At 40.1% G+C, this 22,756-nt stretch overlaps 4 protein-coding genes across 6 annotated transcripts in view; 1 reads left to right on the top strand and 3 right to left on the bottom strand.

Annotated features, from left to right (window-relative positions):
• Positions 1–2,064, top strand: part of LOC146455963 (uncharacterized) — a 42,297-nt gene extending 40,233 nt beyond the window's left edge. The window contains exons 24-25 of the mRNA XM_085093590.1: positions 276–372; positions 994–2,064. Of these exons, the coding sequence (XP_084949716.1) occupies positions 276–372; positions 994–1,206 (310 nt within the window). The 3' untranslated portion in view covers positions 1,207–2,064. The remainder of the gene's footprint in view (positions 1–275; positions 373–993) is intronic.
• Positions 2,065–5,656: 3,592 nt separating this feature from the next.
• LOC146455962 (putative skeletal organic matrix protein 5) lies at positions 5,657–10,691 on the bottom strand. Of its 3 annotated transcripts, XM_085093592.1 has the most exons (4): positions 10,391–10,691; positions 10,236–10,278; positions 7,463–7,589; positions 5,657–6,691 (listed from the first exon to the last, which is right to left on the bottom strand). In XM_085093592.1, exons 1-4 carry the CDS (start codon positions 10,632–10,634, stop codon positions 6,170–6,172), a joined length of 936 nt encoding a protein of 311 aa, XP_084949718.1. In that variant the 5' UTR covers positions 10,635–10,691; the 3' UTR covers positions 5,657–6,169. The 3 variants fall into 3 exon arrangements, with proteins under 3 accessions (XP_084949718.1, XP_084949720.1, XP_084949719.1); XM_085093594.1 differs by having other exon boundaries at positions 10,236–10,520; XM_085093593.1 differs by lacking the exons at positions 10,236–10,278; positions 10,391–10,691 and having other exon boundaries at positions 7,463–8,254.
• Positions 10,692–12,860: 2,169 nt separating this feature from the next.
• On the bottom strand, positions 12,861–18,480 carry LOC146455961 (uncharacterized). Its single transcript, XM_085093560.1, has one exon. It carries the CDS (start codon positions 18,468–18,470, stop codon positions 17,019–17,021), a length of 1,452 nt encoding a protein of 483 aa, XP_084949686.1. The 5' UTR covers positions 18,471–18,480; the 3' UTR covers positions 12,861–17,018.
• Positions 18,481–20,349: 1,869 nt separating this feature from the next.
• On the bottom strand, positions 20,350–22,170 carry LOC146455960 (uncharacterized). Its single transcript, XM_085093562.1, has one exon. It carries the CDS (start codon positions 22,158–22,160, stop codon positions 20,709–20,711), a length of 1,452 nt encoding a protein of 483 aa, XP_084949688.1. The 5' UTR covers positions 22,161–22,170; the 3' UTR covers positions 20,350–20,708.
• Positions 22,171–22,756: the final 586 nt, after the last annotated feature.

Genomic DNA, 22,756 nt, shown 5'->3' with positions numbered 1-22,756 from the left:
ATTTTTTTTCCATCGCCACCGAAAGCTTTCACCGGGGAGGATTCATTATTGATTTCACAGCCCCTCTCCCTCAACTACATGTAGTTTCTTTGCGATCTCCGACACTCTGGGATCTATGTGACCAGACTCTCTTCCTCTCCTCTTCTCTTGGTTTAGAGGATGAAAAGAAGAGAAAACCTGGTAATTGGATTAATTAAATAGTTCTTTGAAAATCTGTGAGCGAAATGAAAAACTCACAACCAAACTGCTGTTAAATTCAAACTATTTCTTGTTAGGTATCATTTGATGGAAAGATGCTGGAACTGGAACCCTGTATTTCGCCCGCCTTTTGAAAAAATTCGACAGAGAATGCAAACATACATTGAAAAAAGGGTTTGTGATTATACAAGTGTTTTTATTCCTAATTCGAGAGCCAGAGTGAAATAAATGTGACCCAATATAAAACCCATTTTTTCTCACCAATCCAACAAGCATTCTTATAACCAACATTTAGCAATAGCCCAATTTCGATATGTTAAAATTCAGCTCGAAACAATAACATCACTTCCAGCACTGTCCAGGCTCTGGGGAATAAATCGTAGAGTTCATATGTGCTCATTCTTTATTGTTTCGAGCTGAATTTTAATATATCGAAACTGGGCTATTTCTATTTTATCAATTGCGTGACGTCATCGTTCAGACAGCAGTGCTAAGTCATCACAAAGTAAAGATGGAAATATATGTTTCTGGCACAAGAATCACTTACGACATTTTTTTCCATCGGGTCCTTCAAATGTCAGCCTCGTTTATATTCAAAAACGTTAATTGAGTAACTGCATCGCCAAGTTTAATAACGATAGCTAAACAAAAGTTCTAACATGATAACAACTGTCTAGGCCAAAGTGTGGTTCAGTTTTTTGGCTTAAGTCATAGGATTTGTTAGGTGAATTCGAGCCCTCACACCACAAATCGTCACTTACGCCCTTTCTCCATCGGCCATTGTTAATATTTCAGATGTATCTGGACCTGATGGACATGTCGGCGTACGATGCAGCTAAGTATTCAAAGGTTGAGGACGTCGCCGAAGCAGCTGGTGAAAATAAAAAACCAGCTCTTGAGCCAAGGAAAAACGTTTCCTCCAGGAGAAAATGGTCAAGTCTTCGAGACCAGAGAAGCTACAGCTTTCAACCTCCAGCCGACGCTGGTCGAGCTGGCTGTTCTGCTTAAAAGTAACAGAATACATTTAGGCAATGGTTTAGAAATACCGATAAAATAAATGCTAGTTATATACAAATCTGTGTAGTAACTCATGTAGTCAAGTCAAAACCCACCTGATAGCCAATGAAGGCACGACAAAGACAACAATGAGAGCTCAAGCCAACCAACGACATGCAAGAGAAAGAATGAAAGTGGTAGAAAAAGAAGCATGTTTGTTGTGATAGGCAATTGCGTTTTGCTTTACATATTATCATAGCCATAGATATTTGGTATAACTGTTTTATGAAGAAATCAGGAAAACGCAATAAATGGATCCTACATTAGGTTAATCATCTGTTTTACACTAGAGTATCGCACAGTAAGTGCTTCAGTGTCAATGAGATTAGTCACGTGAGCATTATGTCGTTGTGACCTAATCGAGTAATAAATTGTTAACAATGTATTTGGTGTATGTTTACTGGTTACGAGAACAATTGAAAAAGTTCCCATTTGCCGCACTCTAAGGTGCTTTAATTTATCAAACATTTTATTTCTGTTAGAAGGACAAGGAGAAAAGTCCTCATTTGCCGCACTTTGAAGTGCATTGCTCTGTATCCATTGAATAACATTGAACAATTTTGGCAAAAAAAAATAACAATAGAGTTGTATAGGAGAGGCAAGAGAAGTGAAAACTAAATTGAGTGATTCATTAAACGTTTCCTCTACGTATACAAGAGAAAGGTACTTTAACAGAACACTCTGTGACATACCTCTAAACAGAAACAAAGAAATGTTAGGTTCGTAATCAAAATGTTGCCAAACAACACATGAACATGACATGATTATGTAAAAAATGCTTGAAACGTAAATAAAAACGTACAAAGCAGATTTCATGACCACTTTCTTGCTCTGAACATAATTACGATTTCGGTACCTCCATCTTTTTTTTTTATTTTTATTTCTGAAAGGCCCTTTTACCCTATCTAGACCCGGGACGATACCTGATAACGTGCAAAAGCAAGATATAACGTACTATGTAAAAATATGGTTCTTCGGCGAGGATTCGGACCCCTGTCTCCTGCGTTCAAGGTAGACGTGATAATCACTGCACTACAGGCGAACCTACATATCGGTGACAGCGGACGAAATAACACAACTATTCACTTAGTATGAATATTTCCTGCTGTCGTTGTCTCACGATACGTAATATAACGATGAATATTTTCTAAGTGGGGTCATTGAACTGTTAGCGGATCTGCGATATTTCTTTCAGTTCTTATTGTCAGCCCTACTTAGCTATGCAATTGCTTCTTTATTCTTCTACGTACCGTTCCATCGGTACACTCGTAGCGTTCCATCGTTACGTGGAACAATACGCTCAGGTTACCATGGCACCCCTAAACTGTTAGCAAGAACCGTTCGGCAACATCATGTATAAACTTTTTGTTCATCTCCTAAAAGAAAAGAAACACACAATTATGAATTTTTTTTATATAATAAAATAATGACTGAAAGGGATTCTGGGAAATTCCTTGTAGGCTGGTAGGAACTTTATTTCCAGCTTAGTTCTTGTCTGTGTATTGCTAGATCTCATTTGGTTCGGGAATGTCCAAATGTGACCGTGGGAGATCTGGGTACGAGATTAGTGTATTGCCAGCTGCTTGGAGCTCGCTTGAGAGCTAACGACATTCTTCGTTGATGCTGAATGGAAGCCGATTTGTATGAATCCAAGCTTTTCAGATTTCGATGTCCACTCAGTTGGGCCACGTAATTTTCAGCAACATCTGAATCCAGCAATCGTGAAATGCAGGTCTTTCGAACCGAGTGATTGGTAACGCGTCCTGGCAAAACTTGATGAGTAGCTCCTCGATTTCATTCTTGCCAAGCGGACTTTTCTTGTACCTCACTGCTTCAGTAGCCTTTTCTTTGATGTTTTACAGCCAAGTGGTGTCTCTGGTTGACTAATCTCGATGGGCCTGTGACTTCTGAACAGCTTATAATATTTGACTGGACATCGCTCGTTATCAGTAGCTTGAGCAGTAGGATAAAATGCTCGGTGGTCGCTTGCTTTGTCCTGCCCCAGGCACGCCCTCGCTTCGAGCCTCTCTTAGCTTTTCAGACCAGCATTTCATTGCTTGTGTCCGGGTCAGTTTCAAGGCTGACGTTGCCTCACACAATAAGACTTTAAAGTGAAACAGCAGCAGGTGACTTTCACTTTTTACGTACAGAGGTATCACCGAAATGACTTTGTCAAGGACTCCAACTTACACTGGAAACTTATGAATAAAATTTAATTTCGGTTTAAAGCGAGTAAGAACATAACCAGACAGTATTCAGTTCATAGTGTATTAATTCTGACCTATTGAAACTAAAGTAAAATAACAGACCTGGATGAATGATTTGCAAAATTTATTTCCAATGTTATAAATACTGTGTATTCAGTGCAATGTAAAGATCAAGCTGATAGAAAAATGCGAAGTTCACTTAGAGATAATTGTACTTTGAGAAAACACTCTAAGATTAACTGAAATTTAAGAACATACTAAGAACATTACCCAGGCTCAGAGTCAGTTAAGAACATTTTTATTTTGACCAGATGTTTTTAGTGTAATATGAACAGAATAAATACAGATAAAATAATACATGCAAAAATTCAGTCTACACAGTCCAATTAACCCAAATGATATAGGTGTCTTGGCCACGTCCGTATAGATTTATTGAACTGAATACTACAACAGATAACTTAAGAACATCTTCAGAACTTTTCAGGCTCAAATTACCCCCTCCCCCACCCCAAAAAAATAACTAAATAACTAAATAACTAAATAAAATAATAATAATAATAATAATAATAATAATAATAATAATAATAATAATAATAAAAAAAAAAAAATAAGAACGTTCAGCCTCAGCCCCAAATTTAAACGTTCTTATAAAAAAGAGTGTATATAGAAAGCTGCATGTTTGCAAGCAGCTAAGTAATTCTTTACCTTTACATATACAGTTACAATCTATTCTCACACTATTTTTGTTTATTTATTATTTTTTTTGGTATAGTTTCCCGTTTCGCTGTTCCATTTTCCTTTTTTGGTGGTTCCGGCAACCCTAGCTGCTTCGCCGTTTCATATCACGCTAAGCCATTTCCCGCCATTGTGAACTATTTCACGGTAGACTCAACCATTTGATGCTACACTAAACAGTTTGCTGTAATGCCGAAACGTTTGATGCAGTGCTTAGCAATTTCGTGTTGACATGGGCTGCACACGGTAGATGTTATGCTTGACAGGTTGCTGTTACGCCGTGGCATTCGACATCATTCTGAGCTACTCTGAGCTACGGTCAACCATTCTACATTACGCTAACCCATTGCACCCATTCTTAACCCATTTCATGTGACGCTGGACCATTCACGATTGCAATGTGTTGTTTGTACATCGAGAACACGTCCATTCTCTGTTTGACTATACCACATTGCAAATGAAAGTCAATGAAGGGTGAGCTATTTGCACCTTGACTCAAACTATTTCATGTTCCACTTCGATATGAGATGCTCCTATAAGTCTGTTTGTGTTTTGGCTGTAACGTTTCGTTTTACACTTTTCTATTTCAGTACTCAAAAATCCAGAGGCCCGTTGCCTAAAAAAACAAAAATGAGCAAATAACCGCATCGGCGACACCCAGGGTACTATTCTAGTAAAGAAAGTTGAACAGTTTGTACTTTGGCTGTGCTACTTTTTGATTGTATGTGCTATTTTGTAATGGCCACTTGAACCATCTCTTTTTTGTCTGTATCGTTTGACATTCGTGTATTTTTGGTGAGTTACGGCCGCCCACATTAGTTTCTAAAGAACCTGCGGTGATGGATCGGTGGGGAGTAGACTGGGAACGAATGTTGGTTTTGTCAAAAGAGTTGACAACCAAACAAACGGCTAACGCTCAAAACCTCACAACTCGTATGCTAATATGCATACTAATATACCGGAACGGCTGTAAATGCTGCCATGGGAGGGAGGTGGGTTAAGAACTGTTGCATTGAGAATAGCAAGGGAAGATTCAAAAAGTTGAAGTGGCCCATTGTGCCTTTGTGAAACAAGAAAACTCAGTAAAAACAAATAACGACTCAGAGACGATTTGGAAGATTGCACAGATTGGATATACGTGTACGCTGTCTCAGCGATTTCGGCACGGTAGCCAGCGTTATTTGGCTGCGAGAGTTCTGAAAACTGAACCAATCGGTGTAAGAGACCATACTTCTTGAAACATAGGCCATGTATTCATTCTTTGTCATTCGGATAAGTTATTCCTCAAATTATAGTGTAGCTTGATTGCTTAAGCCGGTTTTGTACTAAAAAATGAACAAAGTTTGGAATAATCAACCCGGGTAATCAACAACACAACTTTCAAGAATATACCTTGATTTATTCTTACTTAGAGGATATACCTCGACCTTAAATGCAAATATTTGCGTTCTGAAGTTAAAAGAGATGCACTTTAGAAAATATAAACGAAGTAAAAACATTCCACAAAATTAGGGGCATTAAAAACGAGGAAATATTTGCCTCCATCTTTCAAGCTCTATCCAAACTCAGTCGACCAGGAGCGAGCAGAGCAGAGCAGCGCGTTGCATTGTGGTGTCCACAAAATAAACCACCATGCCTTGCCCCTTTGATCTTATCACAACCACCATGCTTTGCATTTTGCAAGAAAGGTGAACGAAAAGCCCCATAAGTATAGAACTGTGCCGATTAGAGAGATGCCCTGCTCGGTCGCTTCAGGTTTCAAGCTTCCTTGCTGCGGCCGGTAGCAAGTAACTTCGTTGATAAAACCAAACATTAGTTGCCGTTCAGATAATCGATCTGTTGCTTATCCCATGTCTTATACAGTGTACAGTATTATTCAGTCACATTTACCACGCTATCAGCAAATAACATAAGCATTTTTTTTTTTTGCATTATTGGCCCTTTTGAACAGTAATGTATAAGTCAGTTTCACTCTACTGAACAAGGATGTAACCCATGGCTTTGATGTTTTTCGCTCCATTATCCGATGTATATCCGTTAGGAGCGTCGTTTCCACACGAGTTGGAATCATCAGTATGTCCTCCAGTTCCAAACCCGATTTTGGAATCACAGGTACCACAGTCTCCCTGATCATTTCCAAGAATACCGATTCTTGCTTTAGCAGAAACACCGTGACTCTCGGTATTGAACCCCTCTTTGTTACACCCAGTCTGCAAGGACGCCTCGCGGCCAATCAGCGTCTTCCACTTGTTGCGACCCAGAGATGTGGAGCCGTAAGTTCCGTCAGCGATCAGAGAGAAAAGAGAGTTGGCTTGCTTGTTGATAGCAAGGAAGTTGATTTGATGACCGATTTTCATACCAAGGCAGATCTTGGAGAAGGACGTGTTCCAGTAGGTCGGTAACTTAGTTTCTTGTAGGTCAAACCCAGTCTTTCCTCCAGCTAGGTTGTAGGCATTTTTGTCGCTCCAAAAACTAGAGCTGTAGTGAAACGTGTTCTGAAATTACAATTAATTAAAGTTTATTAGTGTCGGTATGATTTTTCATAGCATAAATTTATGCCCCAAAGCAAAAATTTTACTGAGACTTATGGCAAAGGGCAACAAGTAGGACGGATAAGGCGTAATTAGGCGTTATTACAGCACATGCGCTACGAAACTGGGGATTCACTCGTTTCAAAAAAAGTTTGTGATCAATGTTACATTTGTAAGTATAACTGAATGACAGAGAAAATAACAAACACTTATTCAAAGCGAAAAAATGGTTACTATACCATTCGTATATACACATCACTCTTTTTTATAAAAACGTCTCATTTTGGGGATGAGGCTGAACGTTTTTCTTCTTCTTCCTTTTTTTTTTTTTTTTTTTTTTGCGATTTGAGCCTGAAAGCAATCTTAACATGTTCTTAAAGTGTGGTATAGTATTTCAATAAATCAATGCGGACGTGACCAGGAAACTTATCAAAGTGCATCGTTTGCCCGACTACAAACTGAGTTGTTCTTCAGTGTATCATGCAATAAGAAAACCACATTGTTAATGTAGAAAAACGTCTTTAAGTCTTTGAGTTGATTGTCCTGTTAGAATACCGTTTGACTTTTCTTTTACTTTCATTTATACTACTCACAACAAAAAAAAAATGCAAAACTGACGAGCCTGGGCATCTTATTCGTATGTTTCCTAGAATTTTAGTTAATCTCAGCCTGAAGAGGTTATAAAAAAAAAAAAATAGAGTGTAGCCGACAAATGTATTGTTGACTGACGTGTACCTTTGTGCCATCAATTTTCATGGCCAACGTCCATCCTCCATCTCCGCATCCAAAGTCTCCCATGTGACAGTAAACAGGGATCTCCAGTGAACCGAACTTAAGGGTGTACTCCTGACTCCTTGACGAACTGTTGAGGGAAGAAGATCAAGGCTAGTTAATTCGAAAGACACTTGAGAGAATCTATATTGTGTCGTTACATATAACCAAAGTCAGAAGTGGCTCTCCTTGGCAACACTATTATGATAGACCTTAGCAGTGATAACAGCGATAATAGAGACATTTAGCACCAGGCTTTTCGGCAAAAACCTCAGACGGCGAACTGCTAGAGATCACGTGACAAGGCTCTGACGTTACGTTTGCGGTTTCCAACGTGCGTTTTCAACGTGGAGAGGTAGGTTTTCACGTAAGTCATTTACCTCAGCGATTTGAGTCGTACTTTTCAATTTTTTGAAACGTAAAAATGTCAGATTTGTGTGTAGCAAGTCTTTATGTTGATGTTTAGGTGTAAACTAACGCGAAAGAGCGAACATGGATCTTTATGTTGCTGCATGAAAAACAGCACTACTGCTGTTCGCAAATTCAATATGGCGGCCCCTTCAAGTGATCGGTGTAGCTAAAGCGGTAGAAGCCATAAACGTCAAACGCCAAACGCCTAACCTGAAACTGCCGTTTCCGGTTTGCCGTTAACGCAAAAATCCTGGTGCTGGAAAAAATAAGACGCGTCTTATCTAAGACGCGAGCTGATCGTGTAAACGGCACGAAATAAGCGTCCGTACTTGTCTTATTTGAAACAGGAGCTTGAGCTGTTCTTAACTTGGTCGCGTCTTAAATAAGACGTGAACTTCCTCGTATAAATGGTACACGCGTCTTAAATAAGATGTGAACTACAAATGCGCATGCGTTAGAGCGGGTGACGCGTCACCGACAGCTCGCAGCCCTGCAAAATGGCTTCGCAGTGTTCACAGTCCGCTTCGTAGTATTCAAAAACACCAGCAACACCGACAGCAAAAGGAAATACGTGGACTACAAAGAGAGGGCAATTGCCGAGGAGCTAAACAATTGTGTTACAGGCGCCGGTGTAAGTTACTTCTGTTGTCACTTTTGTTTACATTCAAAGTTTATCCTTTCCGATTGGTACTGATGAAAAGTGGAAAGGTGGTAACTGCGAAACTTATGTATCAAAAATAAGACGCGTCTTATGCAGGACGCGATCGTATAAACAGTACAGTTCGCGTCTTATTTAAGACGCGTCTTATTTTCTCCCGTATAAATGGCCCTAATAAGGTACAAGGAAAGACGAGAGTAACAGCGACAACCTGCAGTGTGGGTGAAGTTTTGATCATGGGTCAGCAAGTACCATACTTTGGACTTCGAAAATCCTGGCAAACAGAGAAGAATTCCCAGGCTATCTTTTCGCAACTGCTCAAGTTGCGTAAATAATTGCGAGGGTAACTCTTCTATTTAATCTTTCACAGTTCAAATATATGTTTCATATATTCACATTCATTTGAAACAGAGAAGAGTTGGGGCGAATATAAATAGCGCCCTTTAAGGCTCGGTTACACGTAATATTTCGCATGCAACGTGACTTTCTCCACGTAACAATTTTACGTGCAGCGTGACTTGTTCCACGAAACAATTTTTCTTGCAACTTGTCTCGTAAAAAGAGAGTGTTGTAAGTTCCACGCACGATTTTTACGTTTCACGTGTAATATTCCTTTGTACAACTAAAATTTTGCAACATTTTTTTGACTTTCTGCAACTGAAATTCTCTGTAAGTTGTTTGTCAAAAACAATTGATACAATGGGACTTGTTCTGATTCGTCATTTGTAAATGACGCATTTTTGTTCGTTATACAAGTTGTATGGCAACCGCAACGTGTAATAACGTGTGCTTGTGACTTGTTAAAATAATGTTGCAAGACAAGTTGCACTAACAAATGCAAAGTGATGATAAGAATATTGTGAATAATGATAAAGAGTGACAGTGGAGCTGACTTACAAGTTGAGATTAAAAACAAATTTTATTTACACGAAATTAAACAGCTCGAAAAGTCGTAGTCCAGCTAAACAAATAACTTTGCACGAATCGAGACTGATTGTTTATTGGGTTACGATTTTCGTGCTGCATGCCATGTCACTTTCATAATTTGTTTTTTTTTAGGTTTAATGTTCTCCGCAATTTGCCAATACTTGATTTCCATCAATATGCTTTTGAACTGTCAACATTTGTATTAAACACGAATACACTTTTTTAATCGTTCTTAGACTAATTTACGCTATCATTTTATAATTATATTATAATTAGTGGAGCCGAAAAATAATGATAGTCAAGGACAAATTTTTTATTTATTTTTTTTTTGTTTCTTTTTCTTTTCTCTTATTACCAAATTAGGTAAAGGGGAATCGCAGCAAATCAAGTGCTTGCAGAGATCGGATATTCGACGACATTTCCTGAAGCTCATCTTGATCTACATCTACATCAATAACGTGCAAATTTCGGCAAGTTTCAAAAGTGCCGGACAAATAAAATCGTAATATATGTAGAGTCTAACAAACGCAAGTGTTAAAACTTAAAAACAGAGGGTCAATCGAGGAGATGGGCATAACAGCGGACTTGAAACTGTTTGGCAAAGTAAGACTTCAACAGGATATCGAAATAAAACTTTTTATCTTGTTTGGAACACAAATTCTTGAAAATTACTTCGAAAGAAGAATTCCAGCTTACAAACACTTCCCTGATAAGAATGCAAAACAAACTCTGCACACTTACTTATCTCGATCGTACTGTTCCTTACAAGAAGTGACTGGAACGGCTGAAACCAAGATAAGACCACGGTTTTAGTTTGCAAAGCGCTGATTCTAGAGCTTTGGAATTCGAAGAAGAAACAAGAAACATAAATGTGAGAATTAAATGTTGTAGTTTACCTGGTGACTGAGTAGGTTGTGGAGTCGGAGGGGAGGTGTTGGTGATGAGCGCGATAAGCTTTTCCAGCTTCGCGTCTAACGCCTTTATGGCTTCACTGACTTGCGAATCTTGATTCACATTACAGTTGCAAACTACCATCTTTGCCGCGCAGTCTTCTGACGAGCTGTTGAAGGCTGCGTTCACCCACGAACATTTGGCGCCAATCAGAACAAGTAGAACAAGAAAAGCAAACTTTGAACGCATTTTGAAATTTGAAATTTAGAAGTGATTTGTTGATGAGTCCCAACTGAATTTTGAAGAGTGGCCAATCCTTTGTTTGCTAACCATTCGTGTTCACTTATTTATCGTTCGCGGGAGAGAAACAAAATATTCTATTTTGATTGGCTGCACACGCGCGAATCAATCTCATTAGATATCACTCAGGTGCAGATCGCAGAAGCACATCCGGGATCGTCTGAACAATTCAGATGGGAAATCAACGAAGTTTTCCGAAGATCGATCGAAGATTTCGAAACTACACCAAGGGCCTTTACAGTTGAAGCTTTCTGAAAATTTACAAGGATTCCAGCATTGTTTGGAGACTGTCAAATATTGACAGACTCTTGCATTTAATTTTAGAGATAGTTTTTACGCATAAAATAATGTGACTTGCAGACTTTGTACTTGAGTTAATACCAATGCAGGGACACTGAAATCCACTGTGCAATGTTTCGTAAAATTTATCCAAACAGCAGCGGTGAGGAAACGCAAGTTACGCGAGAACCGTGTAACATACCTCGCAATGGACAAATTACGTGCAATACACGTGGAAGTAACAGTTACCGACGGCTATTTTCTGGCAGATGAGAAATGAACGGATAGGTATCCTGATTCTCAGACGGTCCGGGGTCCCTCTTGCGCACAGAAAAGAGAGAGTGGCCGCGAGAAACCTTGAACTGTGAGAGAACCATATTAATGAAAATTCGGTTGTGTTGTTCAGACGGATGTTCCTAAAACGAGGAATGGAGATTGGGGATTGGGAAAATGAAAATGTGAAATTAAAAATGGGAAGTGATTGATCATGACTAGTGAATGAGATTTAGAGAAATTGAGGTCAGTGGTGATTATCTATGATTTTTTCTATATTTTGAAAATAACTGTTGACATCCATGCCACTAAAGGTGAGAGAACACTGAAAAATTTTCAAGTTACTCAACTACTATCAGAACCTGTAAGCGAATGTAATTTACGTTACAATTTATCGGCTGATGAAAAGAATCTGTAGCACTGCCATAGATTTTTATAAATTCGGGTCGATTTCCGTCCACTCATCCATTTTCTTTATCAAATTGGGCCAAAATCGGCCCGATTTACTCGGTACGTGTAAATTAGCCTTAAGGCGGGGGTACACCCGAATTTGAGTGAAATTTGAAGAGGTTTTAAGAATGGATAGGAGAAAGAAAATGATTTTTGGAACACTAACAGACAGTTGATACCCACGCAAGAGCACCCCGGGTTGCAAGTGTACTAACTTGGTATCCGTCTATTAATTATTAACTACAGATTCTAATTTTAAAACTTCACTAAATCTTCAATATTTCTTATTTCTCTTAATTTTACTACTCTTTTGAGAAAAACTATCTCCTCCTGAATATTCCTAAAAATCACCCACTGAAAAATTTACAAGACACCCCAAAACATTTATTTGTGTAATGAGCATAGGGTTTTTGTTAATTGCTTGAAACGCGAACGAGATATTTCCGTTAAACCGATTTTAAGCGGCGTGAAAACGACTTTCAGGTGTACCCCCGCCTTAACTTTCCGAGGTGAATGGCCTGAAAGTCGGACAAAGAGTAGAATCTTACGAGTGAGCTGATTTAGGCGTCTTTCGATATAATAAAATTCAGCTTCACTACGAGGCTCGGAAGGCACAAAGATCAATGAAGAAACATGTTTATCCATTTCTCTTGTTTGCGTCCTATAGGCCTCGTATTCAAGCTGAATTTTAACATTTCGAAAGAAGGCTATTAATTTTGAGCTTAGTGACTCACAACTTAGAACTAATATTAATAATGCCAAGAGATAACCGCGAAGGCCTCTCGTTTTCTCTTGATAATGCTAATAGCGTGAGTCCAGGATTTGTATGGTGTAGCACGCTTATATGTTCTACAACTTGTTAAAAATCGACGAGAGGAGGCAGCCACGAGCGTAGCCCAAGCACAGGCTTACCCAAATACTTGTTTCTTCCCCGCGGGGATGCGGGGTGGATACGTCTACACTTAAGCTTCCGTGTGCGGGACGGGTTGACGCTCCGTCCTCCTCCCTCGTCTTACCCCATTAGGCTCCACTTACAAGGTACGAGCCTTTCTACAGGCTAGTTGTACAGCCCCCTAGATATAAGTTACATAGAATGGCAGGGAAGATGTCACTGTGAAAAAACCGCCCTCGGTATTAATACAAGCACAAGAGGGTCAAAAAAGGACTCGCTGCTGATATAATTATTTATTTTATTTAGCAGTAAATAACAATACTACCAAGTTTAATGTCTTTGGGGACAACTTAAAAACAAACTCTGTACAGATAGTCAACCCATTTCAAGCGTTTACTTAAAAATGACTCAGTATCTTGGTTGCCGTTACCCTAATTTGAACCTATTTGGTTCAAGGAAAAAAGCGGCGACAACCGACAAACAAACGGAACACGGAGTCTCTCCATTAGAAAATGACCTTACCTTGCTCTAAAATCCAGGCTAAACTAAAACCATTTGAATCACTATGAAAAGCACGGTGTTGCAAAGGAAAAAGGTTTTAATCCATTCTGTATTTCATAATTTCTTCACATTCAAATGCTGAACTCTTATGCTTCAAATTCTTTACAAACGCGTTTCACGCTTTTTTTAAAAAACACGTTTCAATAAAGAAAAAAAACAATTGACAAAGTAATGGACCATTTTGTTCCTGAGGGAGGGAGGGGTGCAGTGGGCAAATAAAAAACTGCAGTGCTATTGCAGAACGATTAAAAAAAAAAAAATACGCACAGCGTAACAAAGCGAAGAAATATATAGCAAACTAGTGAAAGAAAATTCATACAAAGTTTTATGTGAGGAAAAATCGGGCAGAAAAAAATTGCCCAAGCCCCACTTTCCCTAAAAAGTAAAACGGTCCTTGAAATAATCTTGCGCAAACTTTCGTGAAGACTGACCGTCCAATAGAATTCCTGGAATTTTTCAAGGAAACCAACTGAAGACCACAAATGATTTCCAGGAAAATAACCATGTATTTTGATTTCACGGAAGTATGCAAAAACATCAATAGAAACTGGTTACAATTTTGTTCTTGTTACCTTTTAGTGCGTAGCCAAAGGTGTCTATTCCTTTGATTACTTGTCAAAACCTCTAAAGCATAAATATACTGTTAAAACAGGTTAGGAAGAGATACAAAATAACTTGACAAACTTGTGTAACCGTTTAGCCAGCCTGCATAAATGAGGCGAGCTTGTTGGCGTGGAGGCAGTTCGTTTGTTCTTTTCTAGCCTTCACCCAAACACCGTAGTCTCACCAGCTTATACCATTTAACACCGTAACTACACGAAATATTTGGTTTTATCGTGCAGTGGAATGTTTATCTCACTTCAGCTACAAATGAAACAAGCTGTCAAAAGGCTCAAATAGTTATTCACTCAATGCTTCAAAGATATAAAAGCTTACGTTTCAAAAACGGCCATTATTTTTTTATTCAAGGAAAATGACGCAAAAGCATTCCTTCAGTTTGAAAGCTTATAAATATCCATTATAATAGCTATTTCCACGGCCTTTAGCCACACACCACGGGTAAATAAATTAAGGCCCTTTCCACACGGGATGCGTTTTCGAGAGTTTACGTTTCCATCAGTAAAGGAACAATCGTTCTGCGTCTATAGCTATATAAAAACAGTTTTCAGTTCGTTTTACTTGTCCACAACAAACGACAAGTACACGAAAATGATACACAGGTTTGCAAATTAAAAGGTTTGAATCCCTTAGTTCAGTCGTTTCCAAAACTTTGCGGAGTTAAAATGAAAACGCGAGAAAGGTTTCCGTGTTTCAAAACGAAAACACATCCGTATGGCCGGCAGCTGAGGTTTGCAGTGCAGCAGAGTTGCTGTTTTCCAATAACCTGTTTATACTTGAAAGAAGGCGTTGTTTATTTATTTAGAATTAAAGCAACATTGCCCTCCATTGCAGCGGCACGCACAATACTGTCACCAGTTTTGTCACGCTTTCGTAAACAGAGCACAATGCGCAGTTAGCGTGACATTTTTGAATACAGAATTAAATGAAAACCGAGTACCTGAATAAACTTCTATTATCAATTTAGCAAATATGTGACGTTTCATCGAGATCTCCTTCAAACTCGATGGAATATTATTATAGAAGTCACACCTTTATTAGCAAAAATAACAATTTCTGTTTTTATATTTCCTCGAGCTTATATCAGACGTCTCCGAAACTTCAGATTTTTGCCAAATTTGTTTCCAACTTGTTTTATGTAATACTTACAAATGTTACGCTAATTCGAATTAGTGACCGGGCTTCTGAGTGAAAGCGAGGCTGGAGTTGACACTGTTTCGATACAAACCTCAGTCCTTTTCATACGCAAACACAAACTACAATCGTGGACAAAACGGTTAAGAAAACGTACCCTTCCAAGCATTTTTACAAGTAAACAATCGAACGACCACATTTTCCCCGCCCCCCTCCCCCCAACTCAATGTTGTTTGGTGGGTCACGAACAGTTTCCCGGCAATCAGCACTTCCCAAATCAACATTGTATAGGGGGAGGGGGGGAGGGAGAAGTAACTTGTAGAAATTCGAGGGGAGGAATAGGAAATAATTGTTTTTGGTGGGCCGCGTTGAGATTTCTTAACGAGAATTGGCCACGATTGTAAAACAGACAAATTGTTAAAAAACTGAGATCTAACCCTGCACAGAAACCCGGCCGGGTGATATGTAATTGGACATGGGGTACTAATTAACGTCCAAGAATATTGCCGTTAATTGGTTCTAATTCGCGGAGATAATGGTGTTAATTTATTACGCAAAGAGAGGCATTATCTCATCACTTCGCCATTTATACAATGGTTTTTACGGGCGCAATTGACTCGCAAAGAAAGGCGTATATTGGATATTTGGCGCGGCAGAAGATATTACCAGCCGTAGAGATAATGAAACAATGCAACATTTCACTTGCATCGGTCTACAGAATTCGAGACGAGTTCATATCGGTGAAACAGACCGGCCCGCATAAACGCGCAGGAGGACGTCCAAGCAAGTTGTGCGCGCGCGACCAGAGAAAAATTATTCGCTGTTTGCGAGCGCTACGAAAAGAAGAAGGACATTTTTCTTCCAGTAGGATTATGGAGCGGGCTGGTCTAAAGCCTAACGAGGTAAGCAGCAGGACCATTAGGCGTTTTCTGCACAAGGAAGGCTACCACTACTTGCAGGCGCGTAAAAAAGGCTTGATGTCCGAGGATGACATGCGTCAACGTGTTCACTTTGCAAAGAACATAAAAAATAACCACTCTCGAGATATTTGGTGCAATACGGTTGCTTTCTATTTGGATGGTGTCAGTTTCTATTATAAAAGAAATCCGGCGGATCAAGCTAGAGCGCCACAAGGGAGAGTATGGAGGAGAGCGTGCGAAGGGCTTATTCAGGGATGCACGGCTAAAGGATGCAAAGAGGGGAGTGGAGGTCGCGTTTTAAGATTAATGGTGGCCATTAGTTACGGTAAAGGAGTAATTGAGTGTCATGCATATGATAATCTGGAAAGCCGTTCATTTGCCTCTTTTGTTAATGGAAAATTTGATTCTATGTTTGCAAGAGCAGACAAGAATGGTTCTCGCATGTTTGTACAAGACAACGCACCGAACCAGAATTCTGCTCTTGTTAGAAGAGTACTTAAAATGAAAAGGGCAAAACAATTATGTATACCGCCTCGCAGCCCTGACATAAATCCTATCGAGAATTTCTTTAATCTTGTTAAAAAAAAGCTGAGAAAACAGGCTCTAGAATTAAACATTACGCGTGAGACATTCGATGAATTTTCAACACGTGTAATTAGAACAATGTACAACTTTCCATCAGAGGTAATCGACAAGATTATAGACACTATGGATGGCCGTATGGATGCCATTATTACTGGAAAAGGACAACGCGTTAAGTATTAATACTTGTATTCAATATACATTTATTGTTCTTGCAACTCGGGACACGAAAGCGGTCTTTTCTGACCAAGTAATAATCAGAAGATTACGTCACGCTAGTATTTTATTGTGTTACATAGTACAGCGTGCGTGACAGGCATGTCACAAATGTCAACAAATACATTCTACAAGAGAAAATGTGTCCATTTCTTGCCGTAACATCTACCTTTCTTCAGTTTGTTTACATATAACTCTTAATAACGCAAAATACTTTAATTGCATACGATTAACAAGAAGACATTTAGCACTTTAAACGATTAACAACGATTAACAACGATTAACAGCAGTTTTGTATTAAAAGAAATGACTATGTATTCTTTTTACGAGCATTCGGTGTTAACCGTTGAAAACCTGTGTTAATCGTTGTTTTATTTCACCATTGCCTTGAAACTGTCAAGTTAATCGTTACATCCCGAATTCTAGGTCTGGTTCGCCACAAATAAGGCTTGCAAAACATCGTGCACATGGCGGGATTTCTCTTTGCTGCTCCCGCGGGATTTGAAAATTGAAATAAAAAATTCTCCAACGCACATTCATCATTTCCGTTTCATGTTCATCTACTAAGCCATTTTTAATATACATGAGCGGACGCTTTCCTGTGCAGAAGATTGGAGTATCAGCAGTCAGGGAAATGTCCTTTGCAAAATGAGTTTTTGGTGCAGGTAAATGAACAACGTGTCCCTCTAATAAAAGCAGCAAGTCATGCCACGGGATGAGTTGGGGCGACCACCGGAAGTCATTTAAAAATATGCACTCGGCACTGTCAACTCCCACCCATGCAAAGCTCCCCGAAGCGGGGTTACAAAATGTATTATAGATCGCGGTTAGGGGATTAAACAAAAATGATTTGCCACAATTCGCAGCTCCTACTATCATAAGATTTCTGTACTTCCCCCTTCCTTTAATCAAGGCATCACTTACAGCTTCTCTAAAGACAGCTACGGATAGGCCGTTGTTTTGAAGGACCTCTTTGGCGCAATCCAACCACTCCCCATTGCATCCCTCAGCACAATTTCCCTCTTTGGCTTCTTGCAATATGTCCATGCGGCTTTTCCTTGCACGAGCCAACTTTTTGGGTGCTGCTTGTATATCCCAAGCGGAATTAAGAATGTCCGCGACTACCTTTGGACTACGAGTGATTAGGAATTCTGCAAGATCCGTTTTTCCCGCTTCTTTCTGTTCAAAAGCTAAGGCTTGAAGCTCTGTTAAAGTTTTTATACCCGTTTCCACAATAATTTCCGAGACTTCGTACGGGGAAAGTCGCTTCTTTCGCCTCTTGCTGGCCAGTGAGGTCACTTGGGGATTTTCCTCTGAGTCTTGCTCCGAATCGCTGTCTTCTTCTTCATTTTCGTCCAATGTACTTTTCGTGTGCTGAGAACGCCGTGCTCGACTCGCCGAGCTTGTTTGGGGTTCACGATTATGACCAAGATAAGGGTGATTTGGACTTTCTGTAAACTCGCGATCACATTTTGTGACATAACGCCACGCGCTGAAATAGTTGTGATGCTTGTTGGAAAAGTGAACTGAAATCCCGAATTCCTTCAATAGAAATTCCTTCGCCGATAACCAGCGTTGATTACGATCCAGTTTCAGTGCGAGATGATAATGTTCACCACCGTTCTTATGTTTCTCCCGACAGCAACACCACTGAACAACTCTCACTTTGCCTTGAGAAAATGCGGACACAATTGCTGAGGCGAAATTTTCCCGGGTTGGAAATTTAGTAATATCTGCCTGGCTATATGTCACCAAATAAACACTGCGTAGGTCACTTCTAAGGAGAGAATCTTGGGATAACGATTTACCCGGCTCCTCTGAACTTGATTCATCACTTTCATAGCTTTGCAAAAGATCCATAGTGTTGGTGGCTACTAACTTCACCGAACAATGGCAAAACAAGTGGCCAGAACGACACGCGAGTTGTTTATATCACGATCGGCGTGATCTATTTTTGGCTTGTTACATCTCTGCTAAATAAAACACTGACGTTAACGTACGCGTAACTTAAGAAACACCGACAGGTGTGTCAAAACACGGCTCCCTGGAAGTTCAAAGTTTTTGAGTTCTGAGGAAATGGAAAAACATTGGCTAACACAATCGTGGACAAAACGGTTAAGAAAACGTACCCTTCCAAGCATTTTTACAAGTAAACAATCGAACGACCACATTTTCCCCGCCCCCCTCCCCCCAACTCAATGTTGTTTGGTGGGTCACGAACAGTTTCCCGGCAATCAGCACTTCCCAAATCAACATTGTATAGGGGGAGGGGGGGAGGGAGAAGTAACTTGTAGAAATTCGAGGGGAGGAATAGGAAATAATTGTTTTTGGTGGGCCGCGTTGAGATTTCTTAACGAGAATTGGCCACGATTGTAAAACAGACAAATTGTTAAAAAACTGAGATCTAACCCTGCACAGAAACCCGGCCGGGTGATATGTAATTGGACATGGGGTACTAATTAACGTCCAAGAATATTGCCGTTAATTGGTTCTAATTCGCGGAGATAATGGTGTTAATTTATTACGCAAAGAGAGGCATTATCTCATCACTTCGCCATTTATACAATGGTTTTTACGGGCGCAATTGACTCGCAAAGAAAGGCGTATATTGGATATTTGGCGCGGCAGAAGATATTACCAGCCGTAGAGATAATGAAACAATGCAACATTTCACTTGCATCGGTCTACAGAATTCGAGACGAGTTCATATCGGTGAAACAGACCGGCCCGCATAAACGCGCAGGAGGACGTCCAAGCAAGTTGTGCGCGCGCGACCAGAGAAAAATTATTCGCTGTTTGCGAGCGCTACGAAAAGAAGAAGGACATTTTTCTTCCAGTAGGATTATGGAGCGGGCTGGTCTAAAGCCTAACGAGGTAAGCAGCAGGACCATTAGGCGTTTTCTGCACAAGGAAGGCTACCACTACTTGCAGGCGCGTAAAAAAGGCTTGATGTCCGAGGATGACATGCGTCAACGTGTTCACTTTGCAAAGAACATAAAAAATAACCACTCTCGAGATATTTGGTGCAATACGGTTGCTTTCTATTTGGATGGTGTCAGTTTCTATTATAAAAGAAATCCGGCGGATCAAGCTAGAGCGCCACAAGGGAGAGTATGGAGGAGAGCGTGCGAAGGGCTTATTCAGGGATGCACGGCTAAAGGATGCAAAGAGGGGAGTGGAGGTCGCGTTTTAAGATTAATGGTGGCCATTAGTTACGGTAAAGGAGTAATTGAGTGTCATGCATATGATAATCTGGAAAGCCGTTCATTTGCCTCTTTTGTTAATGGAAAATTTGATTCTATGTTTGCAAGAGCAGACAAGAATGGTTCTCGCATGTTTGTACAAGACAACGCACCGAACCAGAATTCTGCTCTTGTTAGAAGAGTACTTAAAATGAAAAGGGCAAAACAATTATGTATACCGCCTCGCAGCCCTGACATAAATCCTATCGAGAATTTCTTTAATCTTGTTAAAAAAAAGCTGAGAAAACAGGCTCTAGAATTAAACATTACGCGTGAGACATTCGATGAATTTTCAACACGTGTAATTAGAACAATGTACAACTTTCCATCAGAGGTAATCGACAAGATTATAGACACTATGGATGGCCGTATGGATGCCATTATTACTGGAAAAGGACAACGCGTTAAGTATTAATACTTGTATTCAATATACATTTATTGTTCTTGCAACTCGGGACACGAAAGCGGTCTTTTCTGACCAAGTAATAATCAGAAGATTACGTCACGCTAGTATTTTATTGTGTTACATAGTACAGCGTGCGTGACAGGCATGTCACAAATGTCAACAAATACATTCTACAAGAGAAAATGTGTCCATTTCTTGCCGTAACATCTACCTTTCTTCAGTTTGTTTACATATAACTCTTAATAACGCAAAATACTTTAATTGCATACGATTAACAAGAAGACATTTAGCACTTTAAACGATTAACAACGATTAACAACGATTAACAGCAGTTTTGTATTAAAAGAAATGACTATGTATTCTTTTTACGAGCATTCGGTGTTAACCGTTGAAAACCTGTGTTAATCGTTGTTTTATTTCACCATTGCCTTGAAACTGTCAAGTTAATCGTTACATCCCGAATTCTAGGTCTGGTTCGCCACAAATAAGGCTTGCAAAACATCGTGCACATGGCGGGATTTCTCTTTGCTGCTCCCGCGGGATTTGAAAATTGAAATAAAAAATTCTCCAACGCACATTCATCATTTCCGTTTCATGTTCATCTACTAAGCCATTTTTAATATACATGAGCGGACGCTTTCCTGTGCAGAAGATTGGAGTATCAGCAGTCAGGGAAATGTCCTTTGCAAAATGAGTTTTTGGTGCAGGTAAATGAACAACGTGTCCCTCTAATAAAAGCAGCAAGTCATGCCACGGGATGAGTTGGGGCGACCACCGGAAGTCATTTAAAAATATGCACTCGGCACTGTCAACTCCCACCCATGCAAAGCTCCCCGAAGCGGGGTTACAAAATGTATTATAGATCGCGGTTAGGGGATTAAACAAAAATGATTTGCCACAATTCGCAGCTCCTACTATCATAAGATTTCTGTACTTCCCCCTTCCTTTAATCAAGGCATCACTTACAGCTTCTCTAAAGACAGCTACGGATAGGCCGTTGTTTTGAAGGACCTCTTTGGCGCAATCCAACCACTCCCCATTGCATCCCTCAGCACAATTTCCCTCTTTGGCTTCTTGCAATATGTCCATGCGGCTTTTCCTTGCACGAGCCAACTTTTTGGGTGCTGCTTGTATATCCCAAGCGGAATTAAGAATGTCCGCGACTACCTTTGGACTACGAGTGATTAGGAATTCTGCAAGATCCGTTTTTCCCGCTTCTTTCTGTTCAAAAGCTAAGGCTTGAAGCTCTGTTAAAGTTTTTATACCCGTTTCCACAATAATTTCCGAGACTTCGTACGGGGAAAGTCGCTTCTTTCGCCTCTTGCTGGCCAGTGAGGTCACTTGGGGATTTTCCTCTGAGTCTTGCTCCGAATCGCTGTCTTCTTCTTCATTTTCGTCCAATGTACTTTTCGTGTGCTGAGAACGCCGTGCTCGACTCGCCGAGCTTGTTTGGGGTTCACGATTATGACCAAGATAAGGGTGATTTGGACTTTCTGTAAACTCGCGATCACATTTTGTGACATAACGCCACGCGCTGAAATAGTTGTGATGCTTGTTGGAAAAGTGAACTGAAATCCCGAATTCCTTCAATAGAAATTCCTTCGCCGATAACCAGCGTTGATTACGATCCAGTTTCAGTGCGAGATGATAATGTTCACCACCGTTCTTATGTTTCTCCCGACAGCAACACCACTGAACAACTCTCACTTTGCCTTGAGAAAATGCGGACACAATTGCTGAGGCGAAATTTTCCCGGGTTGGAAATTTAGTAATATCTGCCTGGCTATATGTCACCAAATAAACACTGCGTAGGTCACTTCTAAGGAGAGAATCTTGGGATAACGATTTACCCGGCTCCTCTGAACTTGATTCATCACTTTCATAGCTTTGCAAAAGATCCATAGTGTTGGTGGCTACTAACTTCACCGAACAATGGCAAAACAAGTGGCCAGAACGACACGCGAGTTGTTTATATCACGATCGGCGTGATCTATTTTTGGCTTGTTACATCTCTGCTAAATAAAACACTGACGTTAACGTACGCGTAACTTAAGAAACACCGACAGGTGTGTCAAAACACGGCTCCCTGGAAGTTCAAAGTTTTTGAGTTCTGAGGAAATGGAAAAACATTGGCTAACACAATCGTGGACAAAACGGTTAAGAAAACGTACCCTTCCAAGCATTTTTACAAGTAAACAATCGAACGACCACATTTTCCCCGCCCCCCTCCCCCCAACTCAATGTTGTTTGGTGGGTCACGAACAGTTTCCCGGCAATCAGCACTTCCCAAATCAACATTGTATAGGGGGAGGGGGGGAGGGAGAAGTAACTTGTAGAAATTCGAGGGGAGGAATAGGAAATAATTGTTTTTGGTGGGCCGCGTTGAGATTTCTTAACGAGAATTGGCCACGATTGTAAAACAGACAAATTGTTAAAAAACTGAGATCTAACCCTGCACAGAAACCCGGCCGGGTGATATGTAATTGGACATGGGGTAC

This window comes from Pavona decussata, unplaced genomic scaffold (assembly GCF_977016875.1).
Source record: "Pavona decussata unplaced genomic scaffold, jaPavDecu1.1 SCAFFOLD_262, whole genome shotgun sequence".
NCBI lineage: Eukaryota > Metazoa > Cnidaria > Anthozoa > Scleractinia > Agariciidae > Pavona > Pavona decussata.
This window is presented reverse-complemented; position numbering and strand designations above follow the sequence as displayed.

Excerpts from the sequence above, each read along its gene's own strand:
- LOC146455962 (XM_085093592.1), bottom strand. The coding sequence starts at position 10,634 with ATGCGTTCAAAGTTTGCTTTTCTTGTTCTACTTGTTCTGATTGGCGCC. Across the intron at positions 7,590-10,235 it reads GAACAGTACGATCGAGATAA|TTCGTCAAGGAGTCAGGAGT; the intron begins GTAAGTGTGCAG and ends TTCCCTCAACAG. Across the intron at positions 6,692-7,462 it reads TGAAAATTGATGGCACAAAG|AACACGTTTCACTACAGCTC; the intron begins GTACACGTCAGT and ends TTGTAATTTCAG.
- LOC146455961 (XM_085093560.1), bottom strand. The coding sequence starts at position 18,470 with ATGGATCTTTTGCAAAGCTATGAAAGTGATGAATCAAGTTCAGAGGAG.
- LOC146455960 (XM_085093562.1), bottom strand. The coding sequence starts at position 22,160 with ATGGATCTTTTGCAAAGCTATGAAAGTGATGAATCAAGTTCAGAGGAG.